This window comes from Prosopis cineraria, unplaced genomic scaffold (assembly GCF_029017545.1).
Source record: "Prosopis cineraria cultivar Desert tree isolate PC_DT_omini unplaced genomic scaffold, ASM2901754v1 PC14, whole genome shotgun sequence".
NCBI lineage: Eukaryota > Viridiplantae > Streptophyta > Magnoliopsida > Fabales > Fabaceae > Prosopis > Prosopis cineraria.
This window is the reverse complement of record NW_026555345.1, coordinates 22,377,354-22,403,447: the sequence shown is the minus strand read 5'-3', so window position 1 is coordinate 22,403,447 and position 26,094 is coordinate 22,377,354. Positions and strand designations below refer to the sequence as shown.

The following is a 26,094-nucleotide window of genomic DNA, read 5'->3' as shown; positions in this document are numbered from 1 at the left end:
CTCAAGATGTTATAAAATGTAAGTATAAGGAGGTGTCATGAGGTCAATAGGAGCTAGGGCAAGTAATGTGTGAGCTAGATATGACCTTGGTGAAGGGAGTAATGTAACATCATAAAAAATTTAACTTAAAGTTAATAGGGTAATTAAGAATAAATTAGACACTTGAGAGTTAATTTGGATTAAAAAGTAATGTACAAATAGTCAATGAGTCTATTGGATCCTAATTAAGGCTTAAATTGGACCCTTAGTGGTATTAGGTCATATTTTAGCCCAATCATATAGACAGTGTTTAGAATCTAGCATTTGATCTTTAGCCATAGCTAACAACTGATTTTTAAGTCTTTAAATTTGCATTTCAGCTAAAAAAATTAGATTTTTGAGTGAGAGTTCAAAGGTGAACAAGGAGGGCTCTATTAAAGTTTATTGTGGGTGTTCAATTGAGTCTATTTGAAGCTTCTAATTACTTAGTTAAGTACCTATAACCTCTTATGTTCCTCTCTTGTGTATTTTCATCATTGTTTTTAGGTAGTTCTTTGAGAATCCAAAAATGGGTAGTGACTTTGCTTAGAATTGATGAACTCCCAAACATATTTTGAAAATTATTTATAGTCAACTGGCATAGTTTCAAAGAATCAAAAGTATCCTTTGCAGCCTTTTTCATGGACTTGTAATCAATAGGATTCATGGACTCAAGTTTAAGTAGAAGATCTTTCAAGACATTTAATACAATCTGCTTTTTCTTCTATGCTTAGGACATTGGATTTCTCTCACTAGTAAGTGATACATTGGTGCTAGCAACATTTCTAAAATCCTTAGAAAGGCAACCAGTTGAAAGTGTCATATGTTCACCATGTTTTCTAATTACGAGTTGATTACATTTATCATAAAGTCCCACATGATTAATTTCTTGCATATGAATGATGATAGCATTAAAAGATAGAAAAAATCAATAAACAGGAGATAGGGGAGCTATGCTAAATAAATATAAATGAAGAGGGCATGAACTCATTAGAAAAATTGAATAGATCATACTTACAAGATAAAAAAGGCTTAGGTTGGGGGAGTTTTAAGTTTAGAGTTGGATGGAAAAATACAAGCCAAACCAATTAGACAAGGATTAACAATAGGATTTATAGAAAATAAAGGATAATGTGAATAGAAACTCAAGGATATCTCTTTAAAATTGAAAGGACCTAACAAAAGACTTCAAAAAAAAAAAAGATACCCACCAAAAGATGCATAAACATTAGTAGAGATACATGGTAACTAAAAATTGTTGATAGATTGATTGTTCATCATGCTTTCTCCTCAATATCCTCCCAAAAATCATAAAGTGTACTTTGACTACCTGGTTGAAGAGGAGCAATGTTTGGTTTAACCAATAAGGCATCCTCCTACAAGTGGTAATTGCAAGCCACAGGGTCTATTTGAAAACTTATTCTTTTAATTAGGTAGAAGTGAATGATCATAAAGTTATTGTGCATCAAATCTATAAAAGGGAGAATTCATTCAATAAATTATTATGAAACAATGGAAATTATTCACATAGCATACCTCTTCAATTGGGTAAGTAAAGAAATAGCGACACTCATTTTCACTAATGGTTTGTATCGCTATAGGCTATCATTTGCTCTATCATCAACCAATTGCAAGGCATTCTGAAGTAGCTTGAAACTTGTTCGTTAAGGCACCATGCAAAGAGATGGGGTTGTCTTTATCAAAATTTATCTCTTACAACTTGCTTATAGCTCACACCATCATTGATAGTTTATCGAAAACGTCCCTTGCCAGCACTTTAGTCTTCTCTCATTCAAATCGAGTAAAGAAACTAAGTAAAGAGTGTGGTTTTTGTGCTTAAATTGCTTTGTTAAGATAGAGGCATTTTGATCTAATAATAAAATTGTTAAATGAATAAAATAATAAGCTTGGTCCTTTAAAAATATTTGGTCCCTAAGACCAATTTCTTTTCTAACCTAGTCTTTTTGACCAATTTTCCCTCAAAGAATGAAATTAAGAGTTTTATTTTTTTAATTAATAGACTATATAGCTTTAGATTAATTAAATAATTTTTATAACTCAAAATTTATATAATTATGTTATATTTTCTAAATAATTTTTATAATTTAATAAAAGAGTAAAATACTCTGACCTCTCCTCTGTTTTACCTTAATTACATATACTTATTTTCTATTTTAGAAACCTATGGGAACTTTTCCTAGTATAAATAGTTACAAAACACAAACATCCTCTCTATTTCTAAGATTTCATTTTCATTCACCCATCCGTTAATTGATTGTTAAGTTACATTTGTTGGACCAAAATACCCCTTCTTTAAATATAAATGTTATCTAAAAGTCATTCAAATTATTGAAAAAAATTAATGCATATATATTTTTTACTTGTATCTTTATATTTTAATTTTTTAGTTACATAAACATATTTATTTAGTAACATTTTGTAAAATTTCTATACATGCATTAGAAAAAAAATAAAAATTTAAAGGTGCAGTTAAAAAACTTAATGAAATAATAGGATTTAATACAATAAATTACTCAACATAATTTATATTTTTTATTTTATTAATTTAACATGAAATTTAAATTTATCTATTTAAATATCGATGCAATTATTTAAATTTTTAAAGGGGGAGAGAGTATGCAATTAAATTATAAAGGTAAAATAATAATTTTAAAAATTTGAATATAATTGCAAATAAAAAAATTAAAGATTTTAGAATCTTTAACAAAATATTCCTAACTAGGGCTGTGCATAATGCCCAATAGCCCGGTATGCCCAGCTCGACCCAAGGGAAAAATGCCCAGCTCAAGCCCAAAAAAACTTGCTTGGTATTGATTAGGTATGGTCGGGTTCAGCCCGATCTTCGGGTTGGGTAGGTTTAGGGTTAGAGTATCCAACCAATTGGCCATGCCTGACCTGAGGTTTAATTATTTTTTTTTAAAATTATTAATATATGTCATTTTGTAAATTGATGTGGGCATAAATAGAAAATAAAAATATTAAAACCTTAAGATCTGACTCAAATATGAAATTGAAACACCTGAACAAGACCATTCGTTTGATCTATGCCTCTCTTATTCTGGTCTCTCTTGCTCCACCTTGTCTCATCTCCGATCTCTCTCACTTGATTAGGGCAGGGTTGTCTCGTCCCTGATCGCTACTCCATCTCCAATCAAGTTCGTCTCCCTCTCTCAATCGCCACTCTGTTCTGGTCAAGTTCATCTCCCTCTCTCAATCGCCACCCCATCTTCAAACTTCTTCTGTCTCCAGTTGCCACTCGCCACTCGCCACTCTCTCTTACTCTAGTTCGTCTTCAATCACCGTTGTCTCTCGTTCGAGCTCGTATCCGATCACCTTAGCTCCAAAGCTCGTATCTGGCTTGTTTCTCTTTCTTTGTTAGATCTTTCTTTTGGTTAAAATTGAAATTATCTGCTGTCTATTAGTTTTGTTGATGTTTTGGTTAATTCTTATTCTTTTATTTTAGGTTGTTTATAATTCAACATTAAAGGAGGAAGAACAATGGACGATGGTGTAGGGATCAGGAAATTTGCTATCTCAAACTTTATAATTTATATTTAACTTGTTTAGTGTTCATAGATGTATTGTTTTTCAATTGATTGGCTTGATTGAGGAAATCTTGTTTTATTTGTATGAGTTAGATTTTATTTAGGTTTGTTTATTTCTTATCTAAGTTACTTTGAGCCCATTATTTATTGTTGGACATGGCTTATTGGTGGCTATTATGAACCCAGTCTTAATATATTTTGGTTTGACAAAAGGCTTTTAGGTGCCTAAAAAAGGGAAGTACTGGACATCCAGCCGGATGGCCTAATCCCTGCCCAACCTTGCCCGCTCGACCCCTCCAAGAATGGGCATCTTTCGAGTAGGGTCGAGCTTTGGGCATGATTTTTTTGCCTGAACACAATTAGGGCAGGGCATCAAGTTAAGGGGGTTACCCTACCCAACCCTGCCCATACACAGCCTTATTCCTAACAATGCTAAAAATTAGATTGAAGTATAGGTTTTGAAAATAGATGGGAGGTCTATGTAATTTAAACAAAACATAAAAGAGGTTATTGTATTTTACTCTGATTAAAATTTTATTTTTTTATGGCCAAGATATTAAATCAAATTTTCTATAAAATTTAAAAATATTTTTATTTTGGAAAAGTTAATTATCCATTAATAATTTTAACTTTTAGGAATTAATATATTTAATTGATCAAATTATAAGGGTTTTATTAAAACAAAATAAATTATATGAATTTAGTTCAAATTTAAAAAAAAACTAGAATGATTTAATTTTTCTAATTACTTTATTTAATTGATGAATATCTTAATATAGTAATCTAATGCCATAACTTTTCAAATCACTAACCAGTAAAACAATGCCACACAGAGATAGACAAAGGCACACCTCCGAATAAAACATGTTCAAAGACACCAACAATAATTAGCTTGGAAAAGTTTGACTTTCTCCTTTATTTAATGTTTTAAGATTAAGTTCTAAAAAAGTTATTGGGGAGTTTTGTACTTGGGATCCCATCCATCAACTTAAGAACTAGCCTAATGTACATCACACTTAAGTTGACAGAAGTTCTTACTTGGCATACATTATCATCCATATTTTGTTCAATAAAAATATATCATGTTTGATTGTTATAAGTATAAATTTGTTTTATCATTGATGATGATAGAGAAATAAAATATAAAAAATTAAGAAGATATTCTATTATAAAATTGTAATAACATAAAAAAATTATTTAATTTAAGTGATAAAGTTTTATTGCGCATATCATATATAGTTTCATGTATTGGATCCAAGAATTCCTTCCCAACGAAGGTGGTTGAAATATATATATATATATATATATATATAAGAATCTCTGCAATCATTGGTTAAAAAAAAAAAATCTCTGCAATCAAATGAAGTCTATTTTTTATGCTTTCAAAATGTACATATATAAATCTTTACGCTTTCTTCAATCAAATCATGGACGGAAAGTGGACAAGAGATAAATACACCTTTATTTTATTTTAATTAACCAATGTCGTCTCTTTTTTCAATTTTTATTTTAAAAGGCACGAACCATAGATACCTTAAAATTTAGCTACATTGAAAAAATTTAAAAAAAATGAGAGTAAAGCGAAAATCTAATCTATATATAATTATATATTTTATTTTTTTTTAATTTTGAAATATACTATATCATATATTTATAATACCTTCCAGTTCTATTTACTACTCCCTCCATCCTAAATTATAAAATACTTTTATTAATAAAGCTCATTAATTATAATTTATAATTTTATTTTTTTAAAATAAAATATAAACTTTTAAAAATACCCCTCATTTAATATTACATTGATGAAAGAATATTGAAGAGATAAAATATATGAAAAAAGTAATATTGAAAAAGTATCATTAATAAAATTTTATTTTAATTAAAGTGTCTTATATTTTGAGACGTTAAATTTTTTTTAAAAATATCTTATAATTTGGGATGAAGAAAGTATCATTTATAATTAATGCAATGTAGTTTTTTAATTTCTTGCAATATAGTGAAAGGAATCTTATCTAGTTTTACACTTTTATAAACTATCTAAATTTAAAATTTCTAACAACACTAATAGCATTAGTTGGGTTGGAATTGAATTGAGTTAAATAAATATATTTTATTAAATAATAAATCAAATTGGAAGCTTGTAAATTAAATAAATATATATATATATATATATAGCAACAGATCTCTATCTCTATTTCCTCAAGTACCAACAATCATTAACATATCAACATACAATTTATAGAAAAAAAATATTGATATGTTATAGACTTATAGTATTTATTTATAAGACAGTTTACAATTTTTGGCTGTAATAATAATTTTTTTAAAAATGTCTTTAATAATAATAACAATGATGATGATGATGATGATGATGATAAAAAAGCAACTTCGGTAGCGAGCGCGCAAAGCAACCCAAGTCACCATCTCTACCAAACGTAACCACTTGGAGAATGAAAGGTCTTTCACCCCCTTCCACTTTAATTTTCGTGCCTGTTTACCTAACAAGTTTATCAATAAAATATTTTGATTTGCCTATTTAATTTGCAGAGGAAATTTTGCACTCATTCTTCATTAATTCAGACAATAATTTGGAAGATGGTGAATTAATAAAGTTAATTTAATTAATAAAGATTTGCCTCATAAAATTATAGATTCAAATTTTATTATTAATATGGGAGTTTTTTTAATATGTTATTTATAAGTATCGTGTAGTCATTTCGTTCACTATTGTATGTGATTTTGATGAAATTACATCATAATAAATTAGTTAATTATTTTTAAAATTATATACTATTTTTATATTTATTTTATTTAATAAGTTTTTTAATTAAAAAGCCTCATTTGTTACATCCTTAATGACATTTTTTTTGTGAAAAACTTCATTAATTACATTTTAAAAGACATAAAATGCTTTAAATTTTTTAATATCATATTTTTAAAAATGTTTTATGAAGTACTCTTTTCACATCATAAAATAAGTTACTTTTTAGAAGCATCTCTCGACCCAAAACATAAGGTATTAAATAAATTTTATGTTTTTCACCATTTATATCCTTATTTTTTTAATTTTTGATCTTTAAATGTTTTATATTTAAAGATCATGCACATGTTATTATGAAAACACAAGGACATAAATGTAATAATGTATAACATTTTTATGAAAGTACAGTTTCAACTAATATTTTTTTATGAAACATGAATTTGTTAATAATAATAACATATTGTGATTCCGGAGGAGTAAGTGCCTTCTGAGCAAGAGGTCTGACTTTGGGTATGTTTTGGAATTTATTTTCTAATTTTAACATTTTATTTCGGATTTTCTTTTCCCTCTTTTTAACCACACGTGAAAGCTGCAAGCACGGTTGAAAATGGAAACTGTTAAACAACACTCCATCTTTCGCAGCATCCGTAGAAGATTCACTCGGATTCCTTTCCACCGGTGAAACGAAACAGTTGCCGAACCTCTGCCGCCGGCGTGCTCATGGAGGTTTCTGCCATTGGCAGCAGCCTCTGGGACGGCGTCATGGAGCTGACGAAGGTGGCGCAGGAAAAGGGTAGCGATCCTGTGGTTTGGGCAATGCATATAAGTTCGAATTTGAACTCGGCGGGAGAGTCGTTGCCTTCGGTAGAGCTCGCAGACGTATTAGTCTCTTACATTTGCTGGGAAAATAATGTTCCTATAATTTGGAAGTTTCTAGAGAAAGCCTCCATATTCAAGATCGTGCCTCCTATTCTTGTTCTTGCTCTTCTTTCTGTCAGGTTTGTTAAATATCCTTCGATTTCTAAATTTTCTTTTCCTTCTTGTGTTGGTTCTTCACATTTGTAAATTGAAGGTAAATGCTAATATAGTGCCATTATAGATAAGAGAGAATAATGAGTCAAATTAATGCCCCTATTCCATTGGCAGGGTTATTCCATGCAGACATATCCGGCCTGGGGCATATAGGCTGTACATGGAACTCCTCAAAAGACAAGCTCTTGAACTTAAATTTCAGCTAAAGCTGCCGAACTATCTGAAGTAAGCATTTTCTTCTATTTTTTGTTCTCTTGGTTTTCAATGGCTCTTTAGCTTCGCCTTGTTTACATGTTTGAAATTTTCCTTTGCAATGATGTAAAGATTTTTGTTCCTTATGAGGTTGGCTGCATTACAGTCTGTGAAAGAGGTACCGAACCATCGGGATAACTTTCTTAATTTCATCTTTCATGGAGCGTTCTAATGAGGCATAGGATGAGCCCAAGAGTAGGTCATATATTTGGAGATGATAATATGGTTATTGCATTTATCTTTTAAAGCAAAATCTACTCTCATGGAGAACTCGTGTCATTTTGTTTTACCATTATATATAATCAGTTCAATATTCTTTTATGTGGCTTCCACAGTCGGATATAATCGACTGTTCTGTTTAATGATGTGATTTGTTTTTGTTCAATGGTTTTGTTTCTGCTTTGAACAGGGTCATGAAATCTGTAGATTCTGTTCTTCATCTTTCGCAGATATTTGACCTTTCACAAAGAGAGCCTGGCGTTTTGGTGGTTGAATTTGTTTTTTCAACTGTCTGGCAGTTGCTCGATGCATCATTGGATGATGAAGGGTTGTTGGAACTCACTCCTGAAAAGAAGTCCAGATGGGATATAATATACCAAGAAATGGATCTTGATAGGCATGGGAACTATGATGTTAATATCAAGAAGGCTGAGCAGTTTGAGAGAATGCAGAATGCAAATACCCTTGTGGCTATTGAGATGATTGGTCATTTTCTTCAGGATAGAACATGTTCTAGGCTTCTTTGCTTAGCCCGCAAAAATCTGTTAGTATTTTTTCTTGAATATTTATTTACAGCTGAACTTTACCCTTTTTGGTTTAACAATGTCAGTGAAATCATGGATAATATTTATATAACCTTCATGTGGCTCTTCTTGCATGACTGGAATTTAGCTAAGCGCTTATCTGCCATTTTATCAGGCCTAAGCATTGGCGAAGTTTTGTTCAGCGGCTGAAGCTGCTGGCAGCTCATTCATTGGTATTGAGAAATTCAAGAACTCGAAGTCCTGAGACACTTCTCAAATTGACTTCAGATGCTTGCATCATCTTGTCTCGAGAATGCAAAACAAGTTCACAGCAAAAGTTCCATAAAGTTACAGCTTTTGAATGTCTTTCTTCCTCAGCATCTATCTGCCACGGTTCTACTCATTCTGCTCTCTGGATTCCTCTTGACCTGGTACTGGAAGATGCCATGGATGGCTATCAAGTTAGTGCAACAAGTGCTATTGAAATAGTTTGCAGTAAGACTGAGTACAGCTATAGAGATCTAATTGAAATGATCGATATTATCTCTCAATATATATATATATATATAATAAGAGATTAAACCTCATTACTTGTTCTGTATAGATTTGGTCAAAACTTTACGGGCAATAAATGGCACCTCTTGGCATGACACGTTTTTAGGCCTTTGGTTAGCAGCTCTTCGTCTTGTTCAGAGGGTGTGAACTCCCCTTCTTCAAATTAGTTTGTCTTTATGTTCTGTAGCATCTTTACCCGTAATCAAATTTGTTATGTACTTGTAGGAAAGAGATCCTATTGAGGGCCCAATGCCTCATCTTGATACACGCTTATGCATGCTATTGTGTATCATGCCTCTTGTTGTTTCCAATCTTATTGAGGAGGAGGAAAGAATACCCATCGATGAAACAGAGAATGGCCCTACAGATCACTGGAAAGATAAGACCCCAGGAAATTGCCGAAAGGATCTAGTCTCAAGTCTACAGTCATTAGGGGATTATCAAAGTTTGCTTTCTCCACCTCAATCTGTTGTTGCTGCTGCAAATCAGGCTGCCGCAAAAGCAATGCTTTTTGTTTCTGGGATCACAATAGGAAGTGCATATTTTGAATGTCTCAACATGACAGAAATGCCTATTGACTGTTGTAAGTGATTTTTTCTTTCAAAGCCAATAAGGAATTATGCATGGAATGTGAGAAATTCTTAATTAACTTGATGTCTTGGTTTTCAGCTGGAAACTTGCGTCATCTGTTAGTTGAGTCTTGTATTGCCCGTAACCTCCTGGACATGTCAGCTTATTTATGGCCGGGTTATGTGAATGGGCATATGAATCAAATGCCTCAATGTGTGCCTGCTCAAACACCTGGCTGGTCGTCTTTTATGAACGGAGCACCACTTAGTCCTGCAATGATACATGCTCTGATTTCATATCCTGCTTCGAGGTATGATCTATTCTATGTAACTTCTAAATGAATTTGTTTTTAGAGAATCTGCCAAAATGGCTGAACTGAAATTTTCTTTTTAACTCGAATCTCCTGCCTAACGTTTCTGTCAGGATGAATTGATGCATTGAACATGATACTCCTCTAGTGCTATTTGTAGGGTAAAAAGAAAAGATTTATTTTGGTTATATTTATTAGGCCCTTCATTATTTTTTATGTTCATCTCTACTTTTTTGCCCTTATTAAATGTTAAGAAAAATTATTAAAAATAATTCTTGTCCTTATTAGGGGGGTAGATATGGAAACTTGTTAAATTTTAAAGTTAATGAGGTTTAAAGTTTTCTTTGATTCAGATGAAACATGTTAGAAGTGACTCATAAATAAGACCAAGAGTATAATTTTATAGGTATAACAAGAATAATGCCCTCTCTTCATTGGCTGAGGTTAAGTTCATGTACATCATAGCCGATGGTTGATACATACATCAGAAGAAAGATTGATAATATTAACAAGTTCGTTCTTTTTTGGGTTTATGTTGTTCGGTCTTCAGTTTTTCCTTTTTCTTTCCCGAAGCCAGGTATATCATATGCTCTTTTTTGTAATTTTACCCAATGGCGAACCAACTGAATTTCTGCTCCTGGATTTCATGGAAGCTTAGCAGAACTGGAAAAGATATTTGAGATTGCAACCAGAGGATCAGAAGAGGATAAAATATCTGCTGCTACCATTCTTTGTGGTGCATCTTTGATTCGAGGATGGAATGTGCAAGTAATGAAATTTGACGCTAAAACGTGGAAAGTCTAATTACCAGTAGATTAGTATCAATTATTTTTTAATTCTAATTGTTACAGATCTCCATTCCATGCAGGAGCACACTGTTCATTTCATTATTAGGTTATTGTCTCCACCAACTCCAGTAGAGAATACTGCAGGCAACAGCCATTTAATTAATTATGCTCCAATTCTTAACGTACTTGTTGTTGGAATAGCATCAGTTGATTGTGTTCAAATATTATCGCTTCATGGCTTGGTAAGTTCGATTCAAAATCTTGATTAAAAGCATTATAATATATGCTCCTCCCTTTCAAATATAAGGAATTTTAATTAAACACACAGGAAAAAAAATATTTAGGTAATCGAGATTTCAATTTTTTTCCAACTCTACCCTTCTTTAATACTACCAATCATTAATTATTTGTTAGGCAGGAGGTAAGTAATTTTGACATACTTCTAGGGGCATTTTAGGTGAAAAGTTATTAATTGCTCTTAAAATATTTGAAGTGCCTCATATATTGAAACGTAGGATTATACAAAACATGCCTTATATTTGAAATGGAGGGAGCATTAGTTTTCCTTCCTGGAATACATAGAAGATAATGATGCGTGGACCTAATCTTGTTTTTTACATAACGTGAGGAACTCCTAAATTGAAGTCTTTAAGCTAATGGAATAGCCAAATGTCTCACCAGATTCCACAGCTTGTGTGCTCATTGATGCCAATTTGTGAAGTTTTTGGATCATGTGTGCCCGACGTCTCATGGACACTAACATCAGGGGAAGAAATATCTGCCCATGCTGTGTTTTCAAATGCCTTTATTCTTCTTTTAAAACTGTGGAGGTTCAATCATCCTCCTCTTGAACATGGAGTTGGAGATGTACCCACTGTTGGATCTCAACTAACTCCTGAATACCTCCTGTTAGTACGAAACTCCCACTTAGTTTCATCAGGTAATATCCACAAAGATCAAAACAGGAGAAGACTCTCGGAAATTGCAAGTTTGTCATCACCAAATTCTGTTTTTGTTGACTCATTTCCAAAACTGAAAGTGTGGTATAGGCAGCATCAAGCATGTATAGCTTCAACATTGTCTGGTCTTGTTAATGGAACCCCTTTTCATCAGATTGTTGAGGGGCTTCTTAACATGATGTTTAAAAAGATTAATAGAGGAAGCCAGGCTTCTGTTACATCTGGAAGCAGTGGCACTTCTGGGGCTGCAATTGAGGATACCTCTATGAGACCAAAATTGCCTGCTTGGGATATTTTGGAAGCTGTTCCCTTTGTAGTTGATGCCGCTCTCACAGCCTGTGCTCATGGAAGATTATCCCCCCGTGAATTGGCAACAGGTACATCACTACTAGCCTTGTGTTTGAATAAGGTAAATCCAAAAATACAACCAAATTTTGGTAATTCTTGACGTTCAAAATTTCTTTCAGTAGGCAAGTTTTCAAAATTCTCCTTCATTGATGCATGCAGCAATGTCATGAATACCAGAATGTTCTTCACTTTTTATTGTCAGGGCTTAAAGATTTAGCTGATTTTCTGCCTGCATCTTTGGCAACCATAGTAAGCTACTTCTCCGCTGAAGTAACTCGGGGTGTTTGGAAACCTGTTCTTATGAATGGAACAGATTGGCCAAGTCCTGCTGCAAATCTATTAAATGTCGAGGAACAGATCAGGAAAATTTTGGCTGCAACTGGCGTTGATGTCCCAAGCCTTACTCCAGGTTTCCTCCTGTTCTGACCCTAAATTCTGAATGCTTCTTTTCATAATTCTGAATAAAAGGCATGTTTAGGAGTATCAGTTTAATCATAATTTCAACGTGTAAATAATTACGATCTGAGTCAATTAGTGTTTTTGGAGATATCTACTTCCACCAACCTATTTTCTCCTAACAATATCTTTTTCTTCTCCTAATAATATTATTACTGTAGCTTTTTGACCGAAGGTCACTTCTACAGGAGGAAGCTGTCCGGCCACACTTCCTTTGCCATTGGCTGCCTTTGTAAGCCTTACCATAACCTACAAAATTGACAAAGCTTCAGAGCGTTTTCTCAATTTGGCTGGCCCAGCTTTAGAGTCCCTTGCTGCGGGTTGTCCATGGCCTTGCATGCCAATAGTAGCTTCTTTATGGACCCAAAAGGCGAAGCGTTGGAGTGACTTTCTTATCTTCTCAGCATCTCGAACTGTATTCCTCCACAACAAGGATGCAGTAATTCAACTTCTCAAAAGCTGCTTCTCATCAACCCTTGGCATGAATATCTCTCTTATCTCATCCAATGGTGGTGTTGGAGCCCTCCTTGGCCATGGCTTCAAGTCTCATTTTTGTGGAGGGATTTGTCCGGTTGCTCCAGGAATTCTTTACCTTCGTGCTTATCGATCAATCAGAGATATTGTCTTCTTGACAGAAGAGATAGTTTCCATAATAATGCAGTCGGTGAGAGAAATTGTATGTGGTGGGGTTCCAAGGGACGGGCTAGAAAAGTTGAGAGCAGCCAAAGATGGCATAAAATATGGACAGGTTTCACTTGCTGCATCAATGACCCGGGTCAAACTTGCGGCTGCACTAGGGGCTTCTCTTGTATGGTTATCAGGAGGGTTGATGCTAGTTCAATTACTAATAAAAGAAACTTTGCCTTCCTGGTTTATATCTGTTCACAGATCTGAGCAGGAGAGGTGTGATGGGATGGTGGCAATGCTTGGAGGATATGCACTTGCTTACTTTGCAGTTCTTTGTGGGGCTTTTGCCTGGGGGGTTGACTCATCATCTTCAGCTTCAAAGAGACGGCCAAAAATTCTGGGCATTCACATGGAGTTTCTGGCTAGTGCACTTGATGGTAAGATATCACTTGGCTGTGATTCTGCCACTTGGCGAGCCTATGTGTCAGAGTTTGTGAGCCTAATGGTAGGCTGCACACCAAATTGGGTGCTGGAAGTAGATGTACAAGTGTTGAAGAGACTGAGCAATGGACTGAGACAGATGAATGAAGAGGAGCTTGCTCTGGCTTTATTGGGCGTAGGTGGGATGGGTACCATGGGTGCTGCAGCTGAGCTTATAATTGACAACAAAATGTGAATTGCTATAACCCTTTTACTAGTATCAACATATTGTAGGACGCAGAATTTGTAATCTGCTCTAGTTTGATGCCCTAAAGTTGCGCCGTGTTAATTTCTTTTGGAAAAGCATCACCCGTTAAGAATGAAATTTTCTGTACGTATCACTATCATGTTAATCTTAAAGTTGACAAGCCTATGAAATCAATGTTCATTTGTCAACCACAAATGGTTAGTAGTACTCTTGACGAGACATTTCTATTTTTCAGAGCAGGCACATGTGAAGCATAACTTAACATAAATATTTTGTTTGAGGACCGAGGATTTAACTATGCTATATCAATCACTTGAATAAAAATTGAGAGAGGTGAGAACCCACGATTTTTTGGTTATGTAAAAGCTAACGGGATGGATCAAATATCAATAAGAGATTCATAAATTTATTGCAGTTAATTTTGTATTATCCTTCCAATGTTATAGACAAGATCCATGAGAATGTGTAAACACCGGGAAGGATGGCTACAATCAGATCATAATTTTCTTTTTCATACGAAAATGGTTCTGATGAAAAGTCTTCAACCAAAGGGGAACTGATGAAAATGATAACGCTATATAAGCAAGAATGCCTGTGGAGTAAATAAACAACAGTCAATCAGCGATGATCTCCTTGTCTGTTATGGGTCACGTTTATCAGAGATCTGCAGAAGCCAACATAATCATGTCACTGGAGCATAAAGAACAGAATTCATATCGGGTAACATTCAAGTTCACTAATATTTATCCAAAGAAAGTCATTCAAGTTCATGGAGAATAACCACAAAAATTCAAATAGCCATGGACTAATAAATACTTCATTCAGTCCAAAAAGAAAGAGAAAATACTTCATTGTTTTCCTCCAAGTAAATGCTAAATGCTCCCAATTGGAATCGCAGGAGCTTGTATAAGAAAGTTCATGTGAAATAGATTGATAGCATATATATATTTATATATATATTCTACAAGTTAACAATTGTAACAAATCACACATTTTGACAGTTCTCCAAGTCAACAATTGTCCGATGTCACAGCCTATGTATTTTTTCCTAAATTCCCGCTGCATTGTTTCTTTGGTTTCCTTTTTAAGGGGGAAAAAGCGGTCAGCCTACTGTGAGATTCACGCACCAGCATATATCATAATGGCTGTTCAGATTAAATCAATAACCTTTCAAATAAAAGAAGCATTGAAGCCAAATACACATCAGATGCCCCAGGATCCAAAGGGCATCTCCTAGTGCCATACCATTAAATTGTTTCAACTTTGAAATTTTCAAAATGCTAGAGTATAATCAATGCAGTCCACGTCAATAAGAGCTCCAAATTGCTAGAAGCCAAAGCGTAGCATTTCTTGAGTTCATAATTGTGGTTATCATTGGCAAAATTAAACAAACTGCCTCGGATCAGCCAAGAGTCACTAATATTAACAATCTTTTTCTTGATAAAACACTAACCCTCTGTCTTGTTTGAAGGGAATGAAGGCAAGGATTTGAAAAATTTTAAAGAGTTCGATTTAAAAAAAAATGGACAAGTGGGGTTATAAACTATTAATAGAGAGAAGAGGTAAGGGGAAAGGACAAGAAAATTTAATTAAAAACTCTTAACCCCACTTCTCAAATTTTTTAAATCAAACTTATTCCCTTCAAACCAAATGAAGGGCAAATAATACTCCCTCCATTCAAAAATGTAAGGCATTTTTTGAGGAGTTAAATGTTCAAAAATATAAGGCATTTTTAGTTTTTCAAAGTATAATCATTGCTTTTTCTCCAAAAGTGCCCCTATTGATAATGACTTTATATTTATTGTAGGATGTTTGATAGGAGTAAATATGAAAAGATAGGATTAGTTGGAAAGTAGGTAATTACTTTATTGAGAGGTGAGATTTGATTAAAAATGTCTTACATTTTTTAACGGAGAGAGTAATAATAATCATAACAAAGATATAATCAAATTATCAATTTATTTATAAACAAAAGTTCAAAACACATAATGTGATCATCTTCATGGAATAATTTGTACATCAGATCAACGCAAATAAAAAGTATAAAAGTTCTACTAGATAATAATGATGTAATTCCCACTGTACGTTAAAAAAAAAACCATTTAATTGAATGTAAGTTCAGACAAATTTTGGAAAACCTGATTGGATATTATTTCAATATGACAACGTAAATTTCACAGCCTCTGAGCACCATCTATACCCCACCACAAGAAACACATTTAGCATTTAGTTGAATTATTGTCAAATTGATTTCGACTGAAGTAAGTCTAATGACTTCAATCACAAACAAACGGTTTTCCAAACGAATTCCAAGCCAGGCATAGGATTTGAATCAGTCCCTTGACCAAAAAATTTAGCATAATTGAACGGCTTAAATAGAAAGAATTAAACAATAGAGAAACTTAGTCCACATTCCCAAGGAACACAAGAAGAAAGTTGCACATAATATCCCATCTAACCTTGTCCAAGTAGAATTTCTCAGTGTAAGTCACACAGGTTCACTATCAAGTTATATAGGTCTCAGTAATTTGGAAAATTAGCAGTTGATACTTTATGACTCTATTGCTTTGGATAGTTTTGGAAGATTTACACCTGATGAGACTTACAAATCAGGGCCTAGATTCCTAGACTATGAAGTTACAATATCCATGGAAAGCAAGATATTGTGGCTTCAGAGTCCTAGTTAAGTAAAATCAAACTTATTCCATAATGTAAAACATCAGTAAGATCAACTTTCTTTCCTCTGGGGTTTGTCAAAGTATAAAACATTTGCAGTCACCATGCACAATTTAAAAGAATGCACCCATATGGAAAGATGCATGTGCCCAATACTGCATGGGATAGGATTTAGCAATGGCTGGGCTGACATAGTCTACAAGCAAAAGGAAAAAAATGAAGCTACCATGTTGACCACAATAATGACACCAAACCTTATCCTACTAAGTGAGAAGCAAAGATAAGATTCATAATGAACACATACGAGGAAGAGTTGGCATGACATCTAGTTTAGACATCGAATGAGAGATTGGCACGAAGGGTTGAACAGATGATTTTGAGTCAAGTGAAGTTGCCATGCTGATTATTTTATTTAAAATTGCATGCCACCCTCACCAACAAGACTTCCCCACCAAATAAGAGGGCACCGATACAGGGGGAGATGGAACCTTAAATCAAGCCGTGGGCTGTATACTATGCCACACCAGCCCTCTTGAAGAACCAAACAATGGTCATATAGCTAAGGAATTAATTAACAGAACAGAGCATTATCAGTTCGAGATAGAGAAATTTATACAATACATCAACAAGGAGAGTAAACAGATTCAGTGCTTAAACAATCAGGAAACCTGAATGCGACATTTCTACACAGGTTTCTCTAATTGAAGAAGGTTGTTCTAAAGACCTGGATTTATGGTTTGGGATAATCTGATAAGGATTCTCTGACCGTTTAACCAAAGCAATTGAAAGAAGTTAAGAAGAACTTAACACTGGCAAAACCAAAGCAAAAACAAATGCACAAAAACTCAAAGTACTAACTCCTCGACAGTGTCCAATGCCTATCATAAAGAACCTAAATCCAAAGAGAAATGATGCAAATTCTAACAAGTACAAACTCATTTAATCATAACCCTTTATCAATCACGCCTACGAATGAATCCCCAGGTAATGGAGGAAAGAGTGCACTTGCAAGATTGAATTCAGAAATAATGTTACGATAAAAAATAAAAACAGTCAATTCATGACTAACAAGACTAGTTTATGAATTCATCAAACTGAAACCAGACTTACTTCTTCTGCCGCTTTCCTTTTTTGGGCGCCCACCCCACAAGCTTGGCATTGGGACATCCACAGCGTGATCGGAACAGCAAAAGAGTGCAGCTCGGACTCATAATCGGGGTTGTCATCACTCCCACCCTTCCAAGGCAGCTTATCAAACTCATCACACCCAGACTTGAGACAGTCCTCCGACTGTAATTGCAAATCAAACTCCATCGCTTTCTTCAGTCCTTTGCACCCAGGTTTGCCGCACCTCCGCATATACGCACCGCAGCAACGTTGCGTCACTATTGCCGAAACAACAAAGAAGGCCAAAAACCCTAGAACGTAAGGGATCCGAGGGAACTGATAAATCTGGGGCGCGGATTGTGCGAGAAGGATGGAAAGCGAATTGAAGATGTATGAGAAATAAGAAGACAGAAGGAAAGCACCAGAGAAAAGGACGAGAATGAAGATGAGGAGATCGAGGGTAGCGGAAGGAGAGTGCTTGCAGGGAGAGAGATGAGAGCTGGTGTTTGAATTATGACTATGGTTTGAGAATTTGGGTTTGTGGTAGGACGATGAAGAGTTGAGAGACGGAGAGGGCGAGGAGGAGACAGAATGAGAAGGAGGAGCCATGGTAGAGGTGTCGGTGGCGGTGATAGGTGCTGCGGAGGTCACGGTGCCGGAGCCGGTGGTGGTGGCGGCGCTTAGAAGCTGGCACATGATAGAAAAAGGTAATAATTTTTAGTAAAAATAGTTACTTTCTTACAAATAAAATAGCAACATATCTGATCACATGCACCGAAATTTATGGGACTTGGACGCGAATGTACGAAGATGAAGATGTGAAGTGGCGAAAAACTTAGTGGGTAAAGTTGATTTACCTATGTATATGTATGTATACACTATACAGCTACTCTTCGTCTTCTATAAATCTCTAGTTCAATGAAATTACCAAAATACTCGAGCGTGAAGCAAATCATTGTGCAGACTCGTTGTGTCGGCCGGAGATCATAATCATCGACAAAATGTTGAAGTCATTTCACTGAAAACTTTACTTCCAAAGCATATAAATTTAGATGATTTCTTATAGCGAATTTATAACTGATCTGTTTGTTTTTCTATTTGAAATGCTTTTTTTTTTTTTAAGTTCCCGAAGGCCTACTTCGAGTAGAGCGTATTTGAAATTCTAAAAATGCTATCCAAACAGACCCGTCCTATTTGACATGAATTTTGTTTTTAAAAAATAATTGCCAAAATTCTAAAAGAGTTATCTTTTCTTGACTGCAAGAGAAAAAGTTGCAAATTTTCTTTTAAATCTAATATTTTTTTATAACTATCACTCTCAAATTTGATTTACTTATTTTATTTATTTCTAGTTTATCTTTTTGTTTATTAAGTATTTCTAGTTTATTTTTAAACATCAAGATTTGTTGGTTTGCTCGAGATCAAATCATCAACTAAATGTTGAAGCTGTTTCACTAAAAACCTTGCCTTTGAAACATATAAATTTAGATATTTTTTATATTAGATATGGTAAAAGTATAAATTTAGTCACATACTATTTTTTTAAGAACATTTAGTAATTTAAACTATTAGATGGTGCCAAAAAAATTATGAACTTTTAGAAACAAAACATCTAGTAGCTCACCGTCAACTTCATTGGATAAACGTTATGTGGAGCCTATAATAATATGTGGCACTCTACAAATATGCTACATCAACATGTGTAAAGGTATAAATTTAATTACAAATTATTTTTCAAGAAACATTGAGTAGTTTTTACTATAAAAAAATAGATTATCCAACACATTCCTATCAATTTTGACCAAACATCATTTATTTTTAAACTTATAAGGCCTACTATGCATCAATCTCTTTAATTTTCTTACCTTCGTTCTTAGTCTCAAGTCAAAAAAAAGAAGTTTAAAGAGGTCTTACATGAAGAGATTCATAAAGATGATACCAATAAAGTAGAAAAAATAATTCATAACTAAATTAAGTTAGAATCAAGTTTCTCCCATGCATAGTAAAATCAAGCCTATACTTTGTTGGCGTCATCTTTATGATGCCTTTAGATAAGAATTCTTTAAACTTCTTTTTTACAAGCTGAAACTGAGGATGAAGGCAAAAAAATTGAATAAATTGATGCATTGTGGGTTCATAAATCTAAAAATAAACAGTGTTTGGTCAAAATTGATAGGAAAATATTGGATAGTTCATTTTTTTATAATAAGAATTACCCAATACTTTTCAAAAAATAGTTCATGACTAAATTTATATTTTTACATATGCTAACATAGCATGCTTGTGGAATGTCACGTGTCATTATGAGCTTCACATAACATTTGTCCACTGAAGTTAACGACAAGCTACTGAATGTTTTGTTTTTGAAAGTTCATGGCTTATTTCGCATCATTTGATAATTTAAGCCACTAAATGCTTCTAAAAAAATAATGCATGATAAAATTTACATCTTTACCTTTAGATGTATAACTGACCTATTTGTTTTTCTATTCAAAATATATTTTTTTAAAAGTTCCCTTTTCTTCTCATTACATCCACCTTGAGCATTGAGCCAAGAGGCAATAGCGTATTTAAGATTCTAAAAATGATATCCGAACATACATGTCTTGTTTTTAGAGTTAAAAATACAGGCGGGCCCAACTTTTAAGGGCTGAAGCCCTAAAGCCCAGTTCTCTATTTTGAGCCCCATTTCTCAAGCTCAGCCCTTATATGAAGAGCTTAAGGTTAGGCCCAGAGCCCTTTTTAAAAAAAATTAAAATAAAATTAAACAGTATAAATTAATTAAAATATTATGAAATAAAAAAAATAAAATCTTCATAATTTTTTAGAAATTAAACAACACACATTTAGAATTTTAATAATAAAATTTAAATTTTGGTTAAAAAAATAGTTTATTTTTTATAAATACACAAACATAATAATTATAAAAAATTAAAAAATTAAAAATTTTATACTATACACTAATATTTATTAAATTATATTAAATTAATTTTAAAATAAATTAAAATTAATAATATAATGTATGTAGGATCAGGTGAGTGTCATTGATTTCAAACATGTGTTCCACCAAAAATAATAATAATAATAATATAATAGGGATTGAAGGGCCACCCGAACCCAAACCCTTTTTTTACAGGGCTTATTAGGATCAAGCTCTCAAGCCCAATTACTTTAAAAAAAATTTATTTTTAAAGCCTGAACTTTTATTTAAATAGGGCCTTCAAGTCCTACTCTCTAGGCCCGATCTTTATTCTCATCTCTACTTGTTTCAGCTGAATTTTGTATTTTTTTAAAAATGTAATTGTCAAAATTCTAAAATAGTCCTCTTCCATTCACCATTAGGAAAAAAAAAGTTGCAAATTTTCTGTTAGATCTAAATATTTTTGTTGACTATCACTCTCAAACTGGATGTCTATATTTTATTTACTTTCAATTTATCTTTAGACATTTGTTGGTTGCCCGAAATAAGATCATCAACTAAATGTTGCAGCCATCTCACTAAAAACATTACTTCCAAAGCATACAAATTTAAACGATTTTTAATTAGATATAGGAGAAATATAATTTTAGATCTTTATACTTTACTTACATTTTGCTATAAATTTCTACACTCTTTTTAGTATTTTAAATTTCTATATTTTTATTTTTCGGTGTTTTAGGTCCCTCTAAAATTTATATACTTTGTTCATTTAGAGACTTAAAATATAAAAAAAAAAAAAAGATGAAGGGACCTATAAATAATATAAATAAGGTACAGAGATTTAAAATTATATTTTTTTCTTAAATATATAACTGACTTGTTTGGTTTTTTGTTAAGAATGCGTTTTTTTTTTTTGTAAGTTTCCTTTTCTTCTTGTAACGTCTACTTCGATCATTGAACCAAGAGCCTATTTGAGATTCCAGAAATATTATCAAAAACAAACGCGTCTGGTTTCACGTGAATTTTGTTTTAAAATTGCCAACATTATAAAACAGTCCTCTTTCATTCCACCACTACAAAAAATGTTGCAAATTTTCTTTCGCATCTAAATATTTTTGTTAACTATCACTCTCAAATTTGATATCTTTATCTTAGTTATTTTCAATTAATCTTTAAACATCAAGACATCTATATAGATAGATAGATACATTTATCATTTTATATTTATATATATTATATGATTGCATGGAAGATTTTCTCATGAAATACCAATATTTGTTTTTTTTCCAAAGCAAGGTTATTCATTAAATGCCTTTTTTTTTTTCTGTATAGCACTTGATATCAGTGGCCTACCTGACATTAAACTGAAAGATTTTAATATGACTCAAACTAATCCGAACCGAGTCAAGTCGAGTAGGGATGGATGGAAGGGGGAAGGCAGTGCTCTTCTCCCCTCCCAAAAAAACAATTTTGCTCCCCTCTGAATTTTTTAAAAAATATTTCAAGTGGTTTTAAATTTTGCTTCCATATATTTGTTTCTAAACTCATAATTAGGGTTGGGATCCTTTTAAGTAGAAGCTTTACTATCAACTGTATTTCATTCCTAAAGTTTGAATTTAAAATTGAGAAAACATAATCTTTAATTTATATAATTTCATCAAATTTTGTTTTTGGTTTTTGTAGTCTAATTTTTTAAAAATTATAGAGACTAAAAATCTTACAGGAATTAAAAATAAAATTTAATGAAATTATAAAAATCGTGTTTTCTTTTTAAAACTTGTAGTTAAATTAATACAACTCGTTTAGCTCGCATGATGGTAAAAGCCAAAAACTATGATGGGAGGATGAAATGGAGCCGGCAAATTCCATGTGAAGCATCATGTTCTAAAAACCCCACAAAGAACTTTGAAGTCATAAGAATAGCAGAGTTGTCAGAATTTGCACCAATAGGCAATTAGCCTTTGGGAGTGAATTTCCTCATTTGTCTTTTAACGTAATAACGTTTACATACAAAGGCTCAAAAAAAAAAGTCCTAGTCATCCCACAATAGCGGTCGCCTCCTATCCAATACATAGTCGGCAACTTGACAAGTTCCGTCTCAGAAACGGGTCCTAGTAATTGATCAGATTCAAACTTGACAATTTTTATTTTTTATTTTATTTTTGCATGACTGGTCAGATTCAAATATAATATTTTTTTAAAAAAATATTAAAAATTGATCCTCATAATTTTATAAAATTTTATTTTTAATTTTTATAATTTATTTTTAATATTTTTAATTTTTATAATTTAACATTATTAGGGATCTAAGGAATAAATGTTATTCAATCTTGTTAAAATTATAGGAACTAAAAATATTTTAAGAAAAATTATAAGGATTAAAAATAAAATTCGATTAAACTATACTATGATCTAATGATTACATTTTTTATTTTTTAAAATTTAATTCTAAATATTAATTATAGCAATATGCAAATAAATTATATGAGAAGCTTAAAATATATGTTAATTTTATTTTCATCATAAATTTATTTTTATAATAAATAAAAGTAAAACAATATTTATACAAGTGCACGCACTCATGTGATAATTTTAAAGCTTGAATGATAATTTCAATTTTAAATTATAGATCCAAGTATATCTAGAATTTTAAACTTATTTTTGGTGCAACTAGATTGAATCCCGTGCAATACATGGATTTTAGATGAGACAATTGAGAGAAATAATCTAAATATAAACATTTATACATACGATGTTAAGATTTTAATAAAACATGGAAATAACTCGCTATCCTCCCTTGAATTCTAAAAATCTCAAGCTTTTTGCTAATTTCAACTAATAACACCAGCTAATGTCATTGCCTTTCTCATAGCACACATCAAGTTTTGACAATTCAACTAATAGAGCACCCAAATCCCTACCCCCAATAAAAGATGCAAGTCCACATAAAATGGCTAGAGAAAAAGATCATGGTATCTTCTTGGTCCCTAACATTCCAGGCATCATGCCCCTAGTACCAGGTCAAGCAATGGGGAATCCCTTAGGAGTGGCGTTTCCCTTAACAATCCAAGTATTTCTAATGTTTGCAGTGGCACTTGGGCGCAATTCAAGATTTTTTTTTTTTTTTTTGGTCTCTGAATGAGTTTCAATGATGTAATACCAGATTTGATCAGTAGACCCTTCAAGAGATCAAATTTCTTAAGAGTCAAGTTATTTAGAATCCTACATTATCACAAATAACATTTAGCATATCAAAGATTAGGCTTAAACATGTCCATTGACCTGCAAATTTCAGTCTTCCTTTAGACATTATGGAGCATGTCAGGATATATAGAAATCTCAAATCATATCTCATTAGAATATAGAAATCTCCTTGTCAGCCCTTCTAAGGAACCTAAGGAATGCCAAAACACCAATTCAAGATACTGACATGTTCCAAGAAGCTAAAATAGAGAATCAATGTGTGTGTGTGTGTATAACTTACATACTCATTACATACGGCAGCTTCCACTCTCAAACTCTATGCAAGTGTAGCTTGACCCAGAGCAATGCCATGCAGTAAGACAATATATGTCTAGATAAAACAGAACTTCATGTGAGAGGCGTGTAGATTTAGTGAACCCATGGAAGTAGAGGCAATAATCAACTATTCGAAGCCCATAAATTGAAGGGTGAACTTTCATAATGGAGATAAAGAGAACGAAGATCCAAGATATCTGATTTTTGGAAGGTTGTTGTAGAATTAAGATGCTTACGAGCTACAATGGCTTGGCCAACGAGGGACATGTCTAGAGCTGTGAAGTTTGTCTTGTTAAAGTCAAAGGGTGTTGTAGAAGTTTGACTTTAATACTACTTAATTATATATACATACATTCATACATATATAATTTGTCACTCACCACCCAAAGGATTTTTTTTTATATGAAAAGTGAACATTACTAATTACCAAATTCACATGTCTAGAGCAAAGAGCATAAAAGTAGTATTTTTCAAAACGTTCTATCCTGAAACGTAAAAAAAACAAACCTTTAAAAAATAAAAAAACTCGTTTGGATCACTAAGAAATTCAAATGATTCAATTGAACAGCAAGTGACAAATTATACTTACCTTTTGATAGAGATTACAAAGAACAAAAATCTTCTTCACTTGTGACCTTACATCCTCTGGCAACTCAAACTGCATTGAAGTAAATTGTTCAAATCTGCACCAACATTAGAGATTATATGATGTTATATAATATAGTACTAAGCTAACCCTACAATTCATTGAAGTGAATTGTCCGATTTCATTGTATGAAATGACATTATATAAATTCCAAATAAAAGAATGTAAATTATATAATGTTATATAATATAGTACTAAGCTAACTCTACAATTCGATAAGTGCTATGATTACACATATCTAGTTCAACTAGAAGAGCTTCAAATGTTTATCCCAAAAAAATGCATTCTAAATGATTCAATGTAAAGAAATAGCTAGTTGCAGTTGTTATCCTTTGACATAAATAAATATTTTTAAAAAAATTAATAAGAATTAACGGTAACCCCCTGTAATGCTAAGTGCAAATTAACTACTTATATTTCATTGAGAAAAATGTATAACTATTATGAGTTAACACTACAATGATGAGATAAATGTTACCACTGAACAATTGATTGCCCAAAAAAAAAAAATATTTAAATTGTGGAAAATCACAAAAAGCTCTGTTAGAAATATATAGAAGAAAATATTTGATACCCTTTACAAATAGGATACAAGAAAATAATGAACCTTTGCTTCAGCTGTCAAAATATTTGGCCACTTCATAAAAGAAAACAGAATTTACTGCAGTTATAGGATAACACTTCAGTTGCCAACATAACTTGATACACTGTCATTAACTGTCATCTGCAAATGAGAAGCCAAGTGTGTCAATGTGCTTCCACTTATAAAAAATAATAATAATAATAAAGACACAAACAAAATATAAATACATGAAGATATGAAGGGCATGGAAAAAAAGAGGGGAAGTAATCAGCAAAACTAACCTTCTGACACTATAGCAACAGTTTGAATGTAATACGATAGAAGATTGGAAAACCAAAATAACCAATGAATGTGTTAGCAATATACAAATACATTATATGAGAAGTTTAAAATATGTTAATTTTATTTTCATCATAAATTTATTTTTATAATAAATAAAAGTAAAACAATATTAATACAAATGCGCGCGTGTGATAATTTTAAGGGTTGAATGATAATTTCAATCTTAAATTATAGATCCAAGTACATCTAGAACTTTAAACTTATTTTTGATGTAATATTTCTTTTTAACTTTTGCAAAATGGTCTAATGTTGCTTCTATTATTAACAACTGTTAACTTTAATTGTTAGTTAATCAAAAAATTATAAGAAAACATAAAAAAAGACTGACAAATTACAAATGAGTACCCTAATAAAAGACAATAGCTATTAAAGATCAATATATCATTTTAATCAGCTACTTTAATTAGATAACATTTTAACAAAAAATATTATATTTGTTTGAATAATATCTTTTTATAATATTAATAATTTAATACATAATTATTTAAATATTATTATTTATAAATTTTTGCACACAATTTATAAGTTAATTTTTTAATAATGGCAGTTTGGTAATTACCCGATAACTGTTTAAAATGCTTGGTCAAAATTGAATTCTAGTCTTTTATATGTAAAAGAAATAATATTT

At 32.3% G+C, this 26,094-nt stretch overlaps 2 protein-coding genes across 5 annotated transcripts; one reads left to right on the top strand and one right to left on the bottom strand.

Annotated features, from left to right (window-relative positions):
* Positions 1 to 6,939: 6,939 nt before the first annotated feature.
* Positions 6,940 to 13,880, top strand: LOC129292195 (mediator of RNA polymerase II transcription subunit 33A-like). Of its 3 annotated transcripts, XM_054929752.1 has the most exons (12): positions 6,940 to 7,343; positions 7,492 to 7,602; positions 8,039 to 8,392; positions 8,548 to 8,867; positions 8,977 to 9,068; positions 9,153 to 9,510; positions 9,597 to 9,807; positions 10,461 to 10,575; positions 10,676 to 10,837; positions 11,277 to 11,931; positions 12,105 to 12,311; positions 12,547 to 13,880. In XM_054929752.1, exons 1-12 carry the CDS (start codon positions 7,066 to 7,068, stop codon positions 13,659 to 13,661), a joined length of 3,978 nt encoding a protein of 1,325 aa, XP_054785727.1. In that variant the 5' UTR covers positions 6,940 to 7,065; the 3' UTR covers positions 13,662 to 13,880. The 3 variants fall into 3 exon arrangements, with proteins under 3 accessions (XP_054785727.1, XP_054785728.1, XP_054785729.1); XM_054929753.1 differs by lacking the exon at positions 6,940 to 7,343 and having other exon boundaries at positions 7,486 to 7,602; positions 8,079 to 8,392; XM_054929754.1 differs by lacking the exon at positions 6,940 to 7,343 and having other exon boundaries at positions 7,500 to 7,602; positions 8,148 to 8,392.
* Positions 13,881 to 14,059: 179 nt separating this feature from the next.
* LOC129292196 (uncharacterized protein At5g19025-like) lies at positions 14,060 to 18,469 on the bottom strand. Of its 2 annotated transcripts, XM_054929756.1 has the most exons (3): positions 18,314 to 18,469; positions 17,460 to 18,143; positions 14,060 to 14,337 (listed from the first exon to the last, which is right to left on the bottom strand). In XM_054929756.1, exons 2-3 carry the CDS (start codon positions 18,063 to 18,065, stop codon positions 14,314 to 14,316), a joined length of 630 nt encoding a protein of 209 aa, XP_054785731.1. In that variant the 5' UTR covers positions 18,066 to 18,143; positions 18,314 to 18,469; the 3' UTR covers positions 14,060 to 14,313. The 2 variants fall into 2 exon arrangements, with proteins under 2 accessions (XP_054785731.1, XP_054785730.1); XM_054929755.1 differs by lacking the exon at positions 18,314 to 18,469 and having other exon boundaries at positions 17,460 to 18,288.
* Positions 18,470 to 26,094: the final 7,625 nt, after the last annotated feature.

Excerpts from the sequence above, each read along its gene's own strand:
- LOC129292196 (XM_054929755.1), bottom strand. The coding sequence starts at position 18,152 with ATGTGCCAGCTTCTAAGCGCCGCCACCACCACCGGCTCCGGCACCGTG. Across the intron at positions 14,338-17,459 it reads AAAGGAAAGCGGCAGAAGAA|ATCTCTGATAAACGTGACCC; the intron begins GTAAGTCTGGTT and ends TGGCTTCTGCAG.
- LOC129292195 (XM_054929752.1), top strand. The coding sequence starts at position 7,066 with ATGGAGGTTTCTGCCATTGGCAGCAGCCTCTGGGACGGCGTCATGGAG. Across the intron at positions 8,868-8,976 it reads TGCTATTGAAATAGTTTGCA|ATTTGGTCAAAACTTTACGG; the intron begins GTAAGACTGAGT and ends TGTTCTGTATAG. Across the intron at positions 10,838-11,276 it reads TATTATCGCTTCATGGCTTG|ATTCCACAGCTTGTGTGCTC; the intron begins GTAAGTTCGATT and ends ATGTCTCACCAG.